The 14,911-nt window shown below is 54.2% G+C and overlaps 1 protein-coding gene across 1 annotated transcript; it reads left to right on the forward strand.

Moving 5' to 3' along the window:
* The first annotated feature begins 7,208 nt into the window (after positions 1-7,208).
* On the forward strand, positions 7,209-13,183 carry CDC42EP2 (CDC42 effector protein 2). Its single transcript, XM_015249920.3, has 2 exons — positions 7,209-7,431; positions 11,665-13,183. Exon 2 carries the CDS (start codon positions 12,027-12,029, stop codon positions 12,666-12,668), a length of 642 nt encoding a protein of 213 aa, XP_015105406.2. The 5' UTR covers positions 7,209-7,431; positions 11,665-12,026; the 3' UTR covers positions 12,669-13,183.
* The last annotated feature ends 1,728 nt before the right edge of the window (positions 13,184-14,911 follow it).

The raw sequence follows: 14,911 nt of genomic DNA on the forward strand, positions 1-14,911 counted from the left end.
AGAAAACCGAAGTGAAAGAGGGCTTCAGGGAGGCGCCAAGAGCGGCTGTTCGGGCTTCACAGAGGCGGCGACTCCAGGCCCTTCTACTTCCTAAACTCTCATCTCCTACCTGCTCCCTGTTAGCTGCCCCCGGCCTCCCACCCTTCGTTTAGTCATTGGGTACCTACTATGGGGAGACTATAGTGGTTATAGTCCAGGGGGGTGGACAGGAATCAGATGACGATGGAGCAGAGAGGACAGTGGTCTAGAGTTTCTCCAAGAGAACTTGACATCTACTGGGATCCGGAAAGCTCCCTCGAGGGGGGGCATCTTGGCCAGAGAGCTGCAGGAACCGTAGGAGGCGGCCTGGTGAAGGGAGGAGCTGGGTAAGGTGACTGTCCCTGGAGGCTGGGTGTACACAAGGCCAGGGTCTGGAGCAGAGCGGGCTGGGAGGTGGCCAGCAGGGGCCCTGCAGGGTGTGTGGCCACTGAAGAGTGTGGACAGTGACGTGTGGCCGTCAGGTCGGTGTTTTGCTTCAGTCACGATGTAAGGTGGAGAGTGGGCAGATGACAAGGTGTCTTAACCCTCAGGATCCTCCATCTCCCTTGGTGGCCCCACTGCCCTGTCTTTCCTCCCCTGCCCCTTCTCATCACCTACATCATCACCCTGGACTGGCCTGACCCTCCCCTTCTTCCTCCATGCCCTCTTTGGCCCATCTGTCACCACATTCCAATCTTCTGAACCCATTATCTCGAGCTCTGGCTTTTAGACGACAGCTCAGAGCCAAGTTGTGTTTCTCTCCTGAACCAACTATCCCCAAAATGGCCCCTGCCTCCAATTAGGCCTCCCTCTGGGTCCTCCTCCCAAGCATAAGTCTCAGTTCACAGAAAAGGAAATATAAATGGCCCTGAAACCTATGAAAGATGGCCAAACTCACTTATTATGAGAGAAATGCAAATTAAAACCATACCAAGGTTCCCTTTTCTTTGGTTATTGTTTACCTATTAGAGTGACAAAACCCATAAAGGTCAAGAATCAGGTGCTGGTGGGGAAAAATGGGACCTGTGGTCTGGGCTGGGGACCTGGACCTGGCACATCCCCTGAGAAGGACAAACAGACAGAGCTGACCAAATGACAACCATGAGTGTCCTGTGACCCTGAGTCCCTATGAACTTATCTTATAGCTGTGCTCACCCACGTGCGAAATAGCCTTTGTACAAGATGACACACTGCAGGACTGCTTGTCACAGGAAAGGGCTGGGAACAACCTACGTGTCCGTCAGCTGAGACCATGGGCGTGGCTGATGGGATGAAAGGCCGGTGTCTGGAACACAGGAAGCCGAGAGGTGGCTTGAGGCGGAGAGGCCGTAATTTACGTAAATTACGGTAGACCCTCTCTAGGAATACTATGCAGCGTGAGAAGGTGAAACTGAGGACATACTCTATGAACTGATACGAAATGGTCATTAACATAATGTTAACTGGAAAAAGCAAGATGCAGAACAATGGGAACAGCAGAGGCTCAATAAACGCGGTTTCCCACGGCCCCTGCAGAGTCACGCCCACCGCCCCCGGCAAGGGGGCCTGTGCTCCCCCTACTCCCACCGAGGCCTGCTGTACTCTGGGGATCTGCTTGTTTAAGTACTGCCAATTGTGTAAAACAGATGGGAGGGGCTTTCCATGTAAGTGCAAAGAGTATCTCTAGAAGTGTTTATAAGAAACTGGTAACACTGATTGTCCTCGGGGAGAACTAGTGCCTGGGGAACAGGGATTGCCTCTTGTGGTTTCTAAATTGTGAACCACCTGAAAGCAGTACCATGTCAAAGAAGTAATCTAAATGAAAATAAAAGCAATTCTGATCATGTTGCACTTCTACACAGATCCTTGATTCCCTCCCATGGCATCCAGCAGCTGACATGAGCTGCTGCCTGCCTTTAATTATTCTTTAATGAGGAGGATTCTCAGTGGCAAGTGACAGAAACCCAGTTCCAACTGAACTAAACAAAAACTGTCATTTGTTCGTTCATATAATAGATGTCTGCTTCAAGCATGGCTGGATCCAGAAGTGCAAGCAATGTCATTGAGAATCATTCTCTTGGCTCTGCTTTTCCCTGCGCTGGCTTTATTCTCAGGCAGGCTCTTCCCTCAAGGTGGCAGAGCTGGCCACCAGCAGCCGGAGTTGACATTTTAGTATTTGTAACCCTAATGATCACAGCAAGTCCCCAGGCTAAAGCTCACTGGCGACATATGCTCATCCCTAAACCATCCTTATGACTCAGATTGGCTAGGCTGGGGTCTCAAATCTACTCTTAGAGCTTAGGGGTGGGGTCAATCACACTGGAGACTCCGGAAAATTGAGGAGTGGTCACCAGAATAAGTGGGATGAGTGCTGGGCAAGGAGAACAGTGCTTATCCATTACCCACTCTGTCTCTCCCCTTCTCCTATTCCGTGGTCTACTGGACATCTCTTGTTTCTCGATCACACCAAGTACACTCTGGCCTTTGACTTTGCCTCTGCCTGCTTCTCCTAGAATATCCTTTCCTTTCTCTGCCTGGCAAACTCCTACTCATACATTACTAACCTGCTCAGATATCACCTCCTCCTTGAAGCCTTCCTAATTCTTCCATCTGCTCCCCCCTCCAACGCCCCATGTAGCAGAACAAATCCTTCTCATTGCTGTTCTTTTTGGTTCTTCATTCAATCCACAGTCCTTGACTGAGCTTTATCCATGCTGCTTGGGATAGAAAGAGGTAAATCAGAGCTGGCCTCTGCTTTCAAGGACCTCCATTATGGCACAGAATGTGTTGTTTTAGAATTGGTTATTTGTGTCACTTTGGCTACCTGTTCCCTAAGGGCTGGGGCCCAGCCTCGGTCATCGGTGTCTTCTCCAGTCAGAACAACCCCAGGCACAAGGTAGATGCAGATGAGTTTTCTAAACAAATAATGACAAAGTACCTTGAAGGGGTGGGAAGTGTTGAAGACAATCCCTGCTGACTCTGGGTTCCCCTCACAGGCCAAAAGACAGCCATGTGGCTTGGACGCTCCCAGAGGCCTCCAGGAGGAAGTCCCTGGACTGGTCCCTGCTAGGACAGGGCTGTCACCACTCTGGAAACTCCCATGGCCTCAGGCGTGGGGCCAAATATCCAGACCCGAAGGAAAGTCCCCCAGTAAGGCCCTGCCATCTAACTCCCCAGGAGGGGTCCAGGGCAGAGGCAGAGGCTGGGGGTAGGTTTGAGGGACTCTCATCTCAAATCCCAGCCTCTGCTGGGTCAGAGTTCTCTGAAGGCGAGTGAGGAGCGAGGAGGGCAGGGCTGGAGTTGGCAGGAGCCCAGGGGAGGAAGGAAACAAGAAACAGTCAAGGAAAAATCCAACCCAGTCCTGGGGTTGGCTCAGGCCATGGGGCCCTGCAGGCTGAGCTCAGCTGGGATGGAGACTGATTCCTAGCGGGGATGAGCTCCTGGCCCGCTCACTGCCTCCCTGTGGCACAGAATGGGGGTGGGGAGAGCTCCAGAGACCTCGTCTCCTCTCACTGCCCCTTGAGATGCCCCCAAGAGTATCACCACCCTTTCCTTGGGACCCCCTATTCCCAGACCTGTCCCCAGACTCCTGGTCCTCATTGTCCCACCTGCCTCCCTAGGTCTCTGGGTGAGCAGTGCCAAGGAGAGCTGGCTCCAGCCTGGGATTCCTACTGGGCCGTCAGTTCCTCCATTCTCCCGGCTAACTTTGGAGAAGGGGCTTCCAGCTCTATTCCCCAGGGCCCTTGAGGGCTGGGCCTGCTGATGTGTGTGATTTCCAGGAAGAAGAGGCTGGGAGAGGAAGGAAGGGCTGAGTCAGTCCCTGCGTGGTGATTACCAGGTCCCTGTTAGGGGGGAGCAGCCGTGGGAGTGTAGGGGGTGGGGGACAGAGGGGTGCTATCTCAGGGTGAGGCCTCAGGCTGAGGAGAAGAAATTTGAATACTCTATTCTTGGCATTTCTCCATCCAGCCTTCCTTGCCTCTAAGCTCTCCCAAATGTCCCTCAGGGTCCTACCCCCTCAGATACCAGGGTGTCCAAAAACCCTTCTAGCAAGAACAGTGCAGGCCCTGGCTGAGACACTAGACACTGGACATGGGGTCAGACTGGGCAGGGGGCACTTGGCCTGATTGTCTATTGGGTCAGAGCTGCAGGACCACCCGGCCCTCCCGTGGCTCATACGTAGGTCTTTACACATGGCCTGAGAAGTTGTGTAAGAAAGCCAATTTTAGTCAATGAAATTCTGTTTTATAGATGCTCATTAACTTCAGGGCTGCCATGGCAACGCTGGGTGTGTGCGCAAAGAGGCCATCCATTCAGCAGAGCTGAGAGAACCAGCAGTTGGCTCCCCAGGGATTCCTCGGGCCCCAGCCAAGAGACATAACCGCATCTGTGAATGGTGAGAATGGACCGCCTACCTGAGCGCTTGCAAAGCGGAGAGCCCACCGCTAGGCCAAAATCGGGCCTCGGATGTGGGCTTTGTGGGAGCTGAGCTTTCGCTGATGGCAGGAGTGTACCAGCAGCACCAGGAGCCGGCGCTGGGTGGAACCATGTCACATCCAGGTGGGCTTAAAACAGGCCCCACAGCGCAGATGGTGGTTCCTGTGGCTTTGGGTCCTGGTCAGGAGCCCTGGTCTAAAAGCCATGCTAGACAGACCACTAGTTGCTGAGGGAAGGGAGCAGGGGGTTGGATCAGACTTGGGGTCCAAATCTGCTGCTCTTTATCCATTCCCCAATGCTCCCCAATTGTCCCCCACCCAGAACCTCTCCAAAATGCTCTGGAGTTGGTTACTGGATTTGAGTGGCCTTGGATGAGTGTCTTTGCCTCTCTAAGCTTTTATCCCTGTCGCTGTTTTGTCACCATCCCTGTATGGGACTCCTGACCCTTCCCCAAGCCCCTTTCCTCAGCGGAGACACTCAGCTGATGGGCAGAGGGTGGGGGCTGTGCCTCAGCCACAGGCTCAGGGAGTCATTGTTCATCATGAGACTCATTCCAGGTCAGGTGGCAAAGCCAGCCACCATCCCCTCAAGCTCCTGTTATAATGTTTCCATGAAACTGCTGCCTGCGGGGCTTGTGTGTTCCCATCAACAAAACATGCTCAAGTCCCTCACCTTGTCTGGGACTCCTGTAACTCCTACTTCACAGGCAAGGAGGCTCTGAAAGGGACTGTCTTTCTTTGCCTGTGGCCATAGAGCAAGTTGGCAGCAGAGCCAGCTCAGAACCTGGATCTATGGCTGAGAGGCAGTGCTCAGGGCTTAGCACTGAGCTGTATCCCCAACCTGGCTGTGTTGTGGGAAGGAGGGGAGGGCAGGGGGGACAATGGTTGGGTGAGAAGCCTGAACAGGAAGGAGGGCTTAGAGCCAGCATGTCCTGCCACTTTCAGGCAAAGCAGATCACTGTTAGTGCCCCGAGATTTGGTTTCCGTTTCTGTAAAGGGGGAGCCCTCTCTGGACTCTCAAAAGATTTGAGGAACTCAGAGGAAAAAGGCTCTTGGTAAAGCGCACAGGTAGGTCTGGGTGGGTGGGTGGGTGCCTGGCACAGCCTGGGTGGCAGGAATGGGGAGAGATATAACCCTCACCCATCCACACCACAACTTGGCTAAGGGTCCTCTTCCTCCACTGCCCAGGCCTCAGTTTTCTTCTGAGCTAACAGGCCAGCCCTGGTGGAATCCACCTGACTGATACTTCCCCTGGGGAGCTGAAGGAGGGGCCAGAAAGGCTCAAAGTTAAAACCTGAAGATTTCCTGTATTAGTTTTCTATTTCTGCTGTAACAAATTATCACAAACTTGGCGGCTTAAAACAATACAAATGTATTCACTTATGGTTCTGTGGGTTAGAAGTCCAACCTGGGGTCAGCAGGGCCATGTTCCTTCTGGAGGCCCTAGGGGAGAATCTGTTTCCTTGTCTTTTCCAGTTTCTAGAGGTTGCCCACATTCCTTTGCTTGTGGCCCCTTCTTCCATCATCAAAGGCAGCAACAGAGCATTTCTGTATTATCACACCTCTTTTGCTGACTCTCCTGTCTCTCACTTCCACTTTTAAGGACCATTTTTATTACACTAGGTCCATCTATCTAATTCAGGATAATCCCTCTATTTTAAAGACAGTTGATTAGTAACTAATTCCACTGGCAAACTTAATTATTCTTTGCCATGTAACAAAACATTCACAGGTTCCAGAGAACTGAGATGTGGACATCTTTATGGGGGGGGGCATTCCTCTGCCTACCCATTTCCCTAATTTCCATTCTTCATTCCCTCCTGACTTGGCTCTCCCCGACTCCCACCCCCAGCATCCTTCCCTCCTTCAGGTTGCCATCTTGACCTCCTCTCTCTAGAAGTCCCTCCCACACTTACAGTATGGAAGCTTTTACCATCCTGGTCACATTGTGCTGTCATGGCTGTCTCTCCAGAAAGCAAGGTCCCCTCACCCCATTATCTCCACTTTTCCTTTGTCCCCACTCTTCTTAGCACTTGCCCGCCCACAAGGGTATCACTGTGTGCTTGGGGATTGGGTTTCCTCCACCTCCGTTCATTGGACAGTATGTCCCACAGAGGGAGCTGAATCCTTGGCCACAAGAGCAGCGCCTGGCTCCTATAGATGCTCAACAAGTATCGGCTGAATCGCCGAAAGGAGCAAGAGCAGAGTTCTCTTCAGTCCATCGCCAGCACCCAGTGCAGGGCCTGCCTTTCAGCAAATGTTTCCAGTATCGAATGAATGAACCAAGCAACCAAGCAACCAACCAACCAGCCAATAGAACAACCAACGATGGAATGAGTTTAGGGTCCCACCCCCGCCCCGGAAGCCACCTAGTCTGACAGCAAATCCGGGTGTGGCCAAGCCCCTCTGCCCAAACACCCTCAATGCCCTCTTTTCTAGGGGGCGGCAAACTCCTGAAAGCTCTAGGAAGTTCGAAAATTTTTAATGTAGGTGCCTCCAAGCCCTCATTCATTTCCTTTGTAGTCACCGAATACACTTGTGCGGGCGCCTCCCCCGGCCCAGCCCTTCAAGGAGGGAATTCGTCCAAGGACACTCCGCGAATTCTGAAGAATTCGGTCTTCCCGCTGCCACCCTCTCGGACTTCCTAAAGCCGAGAGTTTTGGCTCCAACGGGCACCGCCGGAGTTCGCGGAGTTCAGCCCGAGCTCCCGAAGCCGTCTAGCCAGTGGCCGCCCAAACCTGGACTGGACCCCTGGGCGCGCGCGGCTGCTGGACCCCAGCGCGGAGCCTCCAAAGGGGGAGCTCAGAAGGGCCCCGGAGCGGGGCGGGGCTGTGGGCGGGGCCTGGTTGAGGCGGCCCCGACATTGGCTCCGCGGGTCGGAGGCGGGGATTCAGGGGCCACGGTCCGCACAGTAAGTTCACAGCCTAGGTTGGTCCCATCGCCGCGCGGTCCAGCTCCTGAGCTTTTGCTGCCCCCCAGTCGGCCGCCTACGAGCGTCGAGGTGAGTTCAGGCCGGGACTCTGCAGCCTTACCGCGGCTCCTAGGGAGTCCCTTGAGAGGCCCATTCTGGAGGCACCCCATCCTACCTCACGCCCGACCCCCAGCTCACCTCCACGTAGATCTTTTCCCTGGTTCCTCAGGCTACACGGTGTTTCCCGCCAGTGCCTCGGTCCCGGCGGCCACGCCTGCGCCCCCCTCGGCTTGCGGGGCGCTGCGCATCCGGAATCCGAACTTTCCCGGTCCCTCTCTCCACGCTGCGCCAGGACCCCCGCCCCACCCCTCGGGAGCCGAGAGTGCCCTCCGGTTGCCCAGCGTCCCCGTCCGGGCTCGGGGTCGTATTTTTAGTCAATGGTGAGGTGTCCTCCTATCTTTAGCCGTCGCTGCTAGTGTCCTGAAACGGATCCGGGCTGGGCTGGGCTGGGCTGCTCTCGGGCAGAGGGCGGGGAGGGGTCGGCGCCGGAACCCGAGCTGAGACTGAGAGCTGGACCCGTGGGAGCCAGGGGCGGGGGCCCGAGCTCTGGCCGTGCGCCGAGCGGACAGTCAGACATCGCCCAGGCCGGAAAGCATAGGAGAGGCTCCTCCCAGAGCTTGGATACCCGGGCAGGATCCCCGATCGCTCCGTTTTCCCCCTGATTGTCTGGTTGTGAGACCAGAACCCCCTTCAAGAGAAGACAATCCCGCAGATAATTCGCTTCTGGTATGCAAACGTGCCACTCCCTGGGGGGCGCCTGCTTGGAGCGCGAGACGCGCTGGAGACCCCTGTGCGCCCGGGGACTCCGCAGGGACGCGGGGCAGTAGAGGGAGTGCGCGCGCCACCTAGCGGCCTCGGAGCCGAGCGCCGTTCCGCACAGGGACGCAGGGGAACCCCGCGACCCGCGAGGGAGACTCTATGCAGGCTAAGTCGCAGCTGGCAGGAGGAGGCGAACGGGCTGTTCAGTTTTGGTTTTATTTGGAGCACTGTCCCTGGAGAACCAAAATGCATAAGGAAAGCCTTAACAGCTATTTGCTGAATAAATACCTGCTAACCCTTTTTGTTGTACATCGGCGCCCTCTCGTACTTGTAGTATGGATTAGGGTCTCCAGCAGCCCCCTGGTGATGGTTTCATTATCATCCCATTTCATAGATGAGGAAGGTGACGCCCAGAAAGGAAAGGTGTCTTACCCAAGGTTAGAGTGGGTCTCAGGTGGAGATGGATTCGAGTTCCGTCTCCTGATTTCAAGGTCAGGGGACCACTTTTTGGACACCCCAAGTGGGGCATGGCCTAGTATCCCTTGTGACAGGAGGAGCTCTGCCTTCAAGAAGTCATTTTCTCTGAAGGAGGTCCAGGGCTCCTTCCAGGGCAAGCCCACAGAGCTGGAATGGCTCCCATCTGCTCCTCCCAAAGCTACAGGAAGCCATGCATCCCAGCCCCCTAGAGCCTTGTTCTGATGGAGAGCTCATTCTCATATCTCTGGACACCTGTAGGCTGAGAGACGGGGGCAGCCAAGAGGCAAAACTTAAATGGAGGAGACTTGGAGGCCTTATGGCTTCAGCCCGGTTGGGAGCCTATTTCTCTCCTGCTCCCCAAGCAGTTTACAGAGGTTGGCATGGCGCCCTGCATCAGAGCCATAGGGACCCAGCTGGGTAGCAGTGCCCACTTTTCTGCTTACTAGCTGGGTGACCTTGGCAAAGTTATTTAACATTTCTGAGATTCAGCTTCTGCCTCTGTAAAGGCTAGTAATGCCACCCACCATCGTGCTGTGCCTGAGAGCGTGAAGATGGAAACCGTGCAAGGATAGCTGGAGCCTGGGGTCTCGTGGTTTCCAAATCTGAATACTTGGGGCTTGATGGTTGCAATTCCCAGCTCTCCCCTGGTGGCTGACACTGGCTCAACCCTTCCCCCCAGCTTCAGTTCTCCCCACATCTGGAATTGGGTGGGTACATCTGGCTCAGTGCGAGAGAGCTGTCAGGGATGCTGGATCTGTTATGGAAACGCTCAGGCTGTCTTGGCGCCCCTGTATGATGGGGGGCGGGGTTGGCCCGAGTTCTGGGCAAATCCCACCAGTCAACTCCCCTCCCCATGAGTGAAAAGGAAGGAAAAGCAACCCCAGGACTTCTCGTCTGCCAAGGGGACAGTTAGGATGTGTGTCAGCCTGCCCCCCCCCCAGACCTGGCATGGCAGGCAGGGATGAATGTCTGTTGGATAAATAAGCGATGAGATTCCAAGACCTCAGAGCACTCACTGCCTCCCTGCCCTTCCCCCAGCTCCTTCCAAGCTGAACTGGAATTCTGCCACCTGAGAGTCATTCCTTTGTTTCCTGTTAAGCTGCAGGTGCTCTGGGAGGAGCAAGATGTCCGGTCTCTGTGGCTCAGCACGACTGACCCAGAGTGTCCGGTCCTGGGGTGGGGTTTCCTGAGTAAGGGCCTGGGCTGGGGTAGGGGGAGCGGATAGTTGGGATTCTGCCTCTTCTGCATCCTCCTTCCTGCTCCCTCCTGCCAGCCCCCTCAGTCTTCCCTCACCCCGCGTGGGATGAAGACTGAGGCAGAGGAACTGGCAGAGGCCTTCCTGCTGCTGCTCACCCTTCCCCAATGATTTCCCTCCTGCTCAGCCCTTGCCACCCCCTGGGAGGGTGGGCTTCTCTGGTTACCTGCTGGGTGACCTTGGATAAGTTTCTCTGTCTTTCATGCTCTGATTCTATATATTGGGCCAATCTCCCAACGTGGGAACCAGAGGGAGTGCTCGCTCCACTTCCTTTTTCTGTTAGAACTGTATGACACCCTTCCAGAGTGTATGTACTTTTTTCCACATTAAAAATATCTTTGATTTTTTCTGATTACATGAATAATATGTGCTCATAAATAAGACATGTTTATTATGAAGAATTTGAGCTTATGAAAGTACGACCAAGAAAGGGAAAGTCACCTGAAATTCTCCCACTTGGAGAGAACTCCTCTCAACGTTTTGGTGATCAGCCTTTCATATTTAGCTTTTATATATCATTTTTTAGTAATAGCTTTCATATTTAGCTTCCACACATCATTTTTTAGTAATAGGACCAAATTTTAAGGATAACTTTCGTGGAGGACAAATTTCCTCTCATGTTGCTGACCCGACACACCCGTCTAGGCAGCTGTATGAGCCTAGTGCGGGCCTTCCACCTTCTTCTCTGTTCCAGCATCGGATATAATCCTGTGCAGACCCGGATACGTAGTTACACACACATAGATGTAGAGGGGGTGGGGAGGGGAGCTGGTCAGCGCTTTCAGTACATGGAATCTTCTAGGCTACATTTTTGCAGTTTGCTTCTCTCCTGCAACGCCTTGTGGGAATCTCTCCAAAATGTCCGATAGCTCTAATTTTTAAATGCGAATGTAGCAGGATGGTTGTGGTGATTAAATGGGATATGTTTGCAAATTCCAGGCTTGGAGCAGAACCTTCCCCCACACCCCAACCATGTATCTGTACCCCCACCCCCAGTCCATCTTCCTCTTAGGTGCTAGGGCAGGGAGAAGGGGCAGAAACTATATAAGACTCAGCCCCTGTCTGTGAGAAACTCCTAACCCACAGGAGGAGAAAAGGGAAACTCTGAAGTGACCTCACTTCCAGGTGGGATGTAATGGAGCCAAATGGGAGGTGGAGGTGGCAGTCATTAGGCACTGGTGGCTGAACACCTGCTGTGCATCTGGCCTGGGTGAGCAAGACAGAAGTTACAAGATCTCCATCCTCAGCTAAGTAGGGGGCTGAGACAAATCCGTGAGACCCCCACACAATTTAGCACTGGTCATGTCTTAGGGAAGAGTTGAGTGCAACAGGGGGTGAGCCCCCAGACGATGCTGCTGAGCAGAGCTGGGGACCCAGGACAAGAGACCAGAGCCAGGGCTGTGGATATGACTTCAGGCCTGTCACTCAGGTTCCCCACTTGTAGGCACCCCCATGACGCCTAATGCTTTATGGGTACATTTTCTGCATATTTCCTTTACTGCTTTTTCCTTTCCTTTCTAGGAGATAATTAGTAATGCATTTTGTTGCTCATGCTTGCATATAGAAATGATATTTTAGAATAAATTTGTCAGTGTTGGCTGATGTAAAAAAAACTGGCTCTGGTGATCCAGGCCCTGAGGGGCAGTAAGCCTGTGAGTGAACATGGGCCTCTGCCAGGAGGGCTCCTCACGGGAGTGTGGCCCCATGTGGGCTCCTGGCGGACGCTTCTGCCTTTTGTCCTTCTGTCCCTGACTTTACCCTTGGTATTTCAGCTCCTCAGTCACGAACCGGAGAGAAATTGGTGAGGACAAGCCCAGAGAGCATCACTGTGGAAGAGCTCTGCACCTTCCTACTTCCAGTTTTCAGAAGAGTTTTCAGCCCTTTGGGGAGAGAGGGTTTTTGTTATCTCAACCCTCTGACTTCGTTGATCATTAATCTTTCTTTTCCTAATTCCTTGGGCCAACTTCAATCACACCTCACACCCTAGTCTTAGACCTTTGGCAAGATTTTGGTGTCTGGAAAGCTCTCTCTGGGCCTTGCTGGTTGAGGGTGGTGGGAGGAGGCAGCAGAGGCCGTGGTCCCGGCGAGCGGACTGTCCCGGCCTCAACAGCCAGGCCTGGGTGGCAAGGTCACCATGTCTACCAAGGTGCCCATCTACCTGAAGCGCGGCGGCCGCAAGGGCAAGAAGGAGAAGCTGCGGGACCTGCTGTCCTCAGACATGATCAGCCCGCCACTGGGGGACTTCCGACACACCATTCACATCGGCAGTGGAGGTGGCAGTGACATGTTCGGTGACATCTCCTTCCTGCAGGGCAAGTTCCACCTCCTGCCGGGAACAGCGGTCGAGGAAGCCGAGGAAGATGGCAGCTTCGAGCTCCCCTTCCAGTTCACCCGCACCTCCACGCTGTGTGGGCGGGAGCTCCCCCACGGGCCGTCCCCTCTGCTCAAGAACGCCATCTCCCTCCCTGTCATCGGCGGACCGCAAGCCCTCACCCTGCCCACCGCCCAGGCCCCACCCAAACCTCCTCGCCTGCACCTGGAGACCCCTCAGCCTTCCCCACAGCCCTCCCCGCAGGAGGCAGGGAGTGTGGACATCTGGAGAATTCCAGAGGCTGGCTCGGCCCACAGTGGGCTGACCGAGTCAGGGGCCGAGGAGCCCTTCCTGTCCCATGCCAGCTCCCTGCTCTCCCTGCACGTGGACCTGGGGCCTTCCATCCTGGACGACGTCCTCCAGATCATGGACCAGGACCTGGGCCACCTGCAGATCCCCACATAGGACCCGAGAATGGCCAGGCTGGGTGCCCAGACCGGAATGAATGCTGGAGGCAGGGGATGGACACGGCCCTGGTCTAGAAGTCAGGGTCCCAAGGTCCTACCTGTGTGTGGTTGCTGGCCAGGGATTTCTCACTTTGAGCCTTTGTTTCCCTCCCTCCCGCCCTCTCCCTGTGGGCAGGGTGGCCTCATTGCTTCCCCTCAAACCCCATGAGGACTTGTGCAGAAGTCAGCCCAGAGGGCCCTGTGCATCTTGGGCCACCTGGACCCCCACCACCAACCTCTCCTCAGATCGCTTGGATGAAGGCTCTGCTGAAACGGACTCTGCTTTTTACCTCCCTCTGCCTCAGCCATGCCGATGCCCTGATCGGGGGCGGGGGAAGACGCGGGGCACAGCCAGCTGGACCTGTGGCTCTGTGTCATGGACTGGGAACATGGTATCAGTGACTGATGTCCCTCTGCCCCCCCCCCCCACATGACCAGGGGATTCTGGTTGCAATAAAACTTGCTGCTGTGGTAGTTGCGCTCCCAGTACCCTGTCCCAGGGCTCCTCCTGAAGACGGGCCAGTCCCTGGGAGCCATGGGCTGGCCCTGGGGGAGACCCCAGTCCCAGGGGGCCTTGTGCAGGGTGGGTCCTGCCCTCTGGAAGACTACCTCATTTTGAGCCCATAGTTAGAATGAAGCAGGAATAAACCAAGTGCTATTGGGGGTATTCCAACATGGATTCAGGTGTTTGGCAAGAGGTGGCTGAGCACTGCCATAGGCCAGGCGCTGGGCTCAGGGGGTTTGTCAGGGGAGACCCAAGAGTGAGAGGATAACCACAGGCCTAGTGCAAGGGACCAACAGCTTCTCCAGCGTCAGAGGACTGAGGGAGCAGGCAGGAGGGAGGGCTGGGCCTGGGCCGGGAAGGATCAGCTGTGCTCATCAGTGGACCCATCTCATCAGAGCATCCACCACGCCCTCAGACATGCTCCAGGTGCTGGGGCACCAGACAGACGCGGCCCCTGCTTTCCTGCAGCTCACAGCCTAGTTGTGGGAAGGATATCAAATTTGGAAGCAAATAAATTTCCAACCTAGTTGGATACCATGACTGGGAGTGCTTGGGGCAGGGGTGCGGTGGTGTTGGCACATTACGGTGACCAGGTGCAATTCCGAGGCAAAGCTGAAGGCCTACAGGCTTATGCTCATGCATAAGCAAAGGCACGGAGGCACCAGAGTGAATGACAGAGAGGAGACAAGCCACCATGTGGTGAAAAGAGCATAGGTCTCTGAGTCCAACCCAGCCTGTGTTGAGACTCAGTTTCTCTATCTCTAAAATGGAGTCAGTGATACCTACCTTGCAGGGTTTATTCATTTGCACATGGAAGGTATTCAGAAATGTTTATGGTGTGTGACATAAAGGAACTAGGGGCTCAGGATGGGTAGGATGGTGAAGCTGGAAAAGCAGGTTGGAGTCAGCTTCCAAAAGTTTTGCTTGCAAGGCTGAAGCTGAGGCCATGGGGACCTGCTGACAGAGTTGAAGCAGGAGAGACATGTGGTCAGCCCAGGTTTCAGGAGGGTCACTGTCCAGGTAGAGTGAGAGATGGACCCAAGATCAAAGAGGAAGAAGCCGGGGTGGGAAGAGGACTGGCCCCTGGTGGGGACGGTGGGGACAGAGAGGAGGGGAAGGTGCTGAGGTGGGGCTTGGTGTCTGGAGGCCATTGCTGCCCTCAGTGAGCCCCTTCTTCCATTCTGCTGCTTCTTTTCCATCCTTTTGACCCTACAAATTTCAGACTCCCACCTCACCCCTAGCCTTTCCTGCCTCCAGGCAGAGATTTCATACTAGAAGCAGAAGCAGAATTAGACCAGGAGACATTTTGCCACACTGCTGTGTTGTTGTTGTAGTTTTTTTTTTTGTAAGGTGTTTTTTAATTGTGGTAAAATAGATATATCACAGAATTTACCATTGTAAACATTTTTAAGTGTATGGTTCAGCGGCATTAATTACATTCACATTATTCTGCAACCATCACCACCATCCATTTCCAGAACTTTTTTTCATCTTCTCAAAGTGAAACTCTGTACCTGTTAAACACTAACTCCCCATTCTCCCTTCCCCCCAGCTCCTAGAAACTACCCTTTTATTTTCTGTCTCTATGAAGTTGACTACTCTAGGGACCTGATGTTAAGTGGAATCATACAGTATTTATCTTTTTGTGACTGCATTATTTCACTTAGTATGATGTCTTCAAGGTTTATCCATGCTGT

Source organism: Vicugna pacos, chromosome 10 (genome assembly GCF_048564905.1).
Source record: "Vicugna pacos chromosome 10, VicPac4, whole genome shotgun sequence".
Taxonomy (NCBI): Eukaryota; Metazoa; Chordata; class Mammalia; order Artiodactyla; family Camelidae; genus Vicugna; species Vicugna pacos.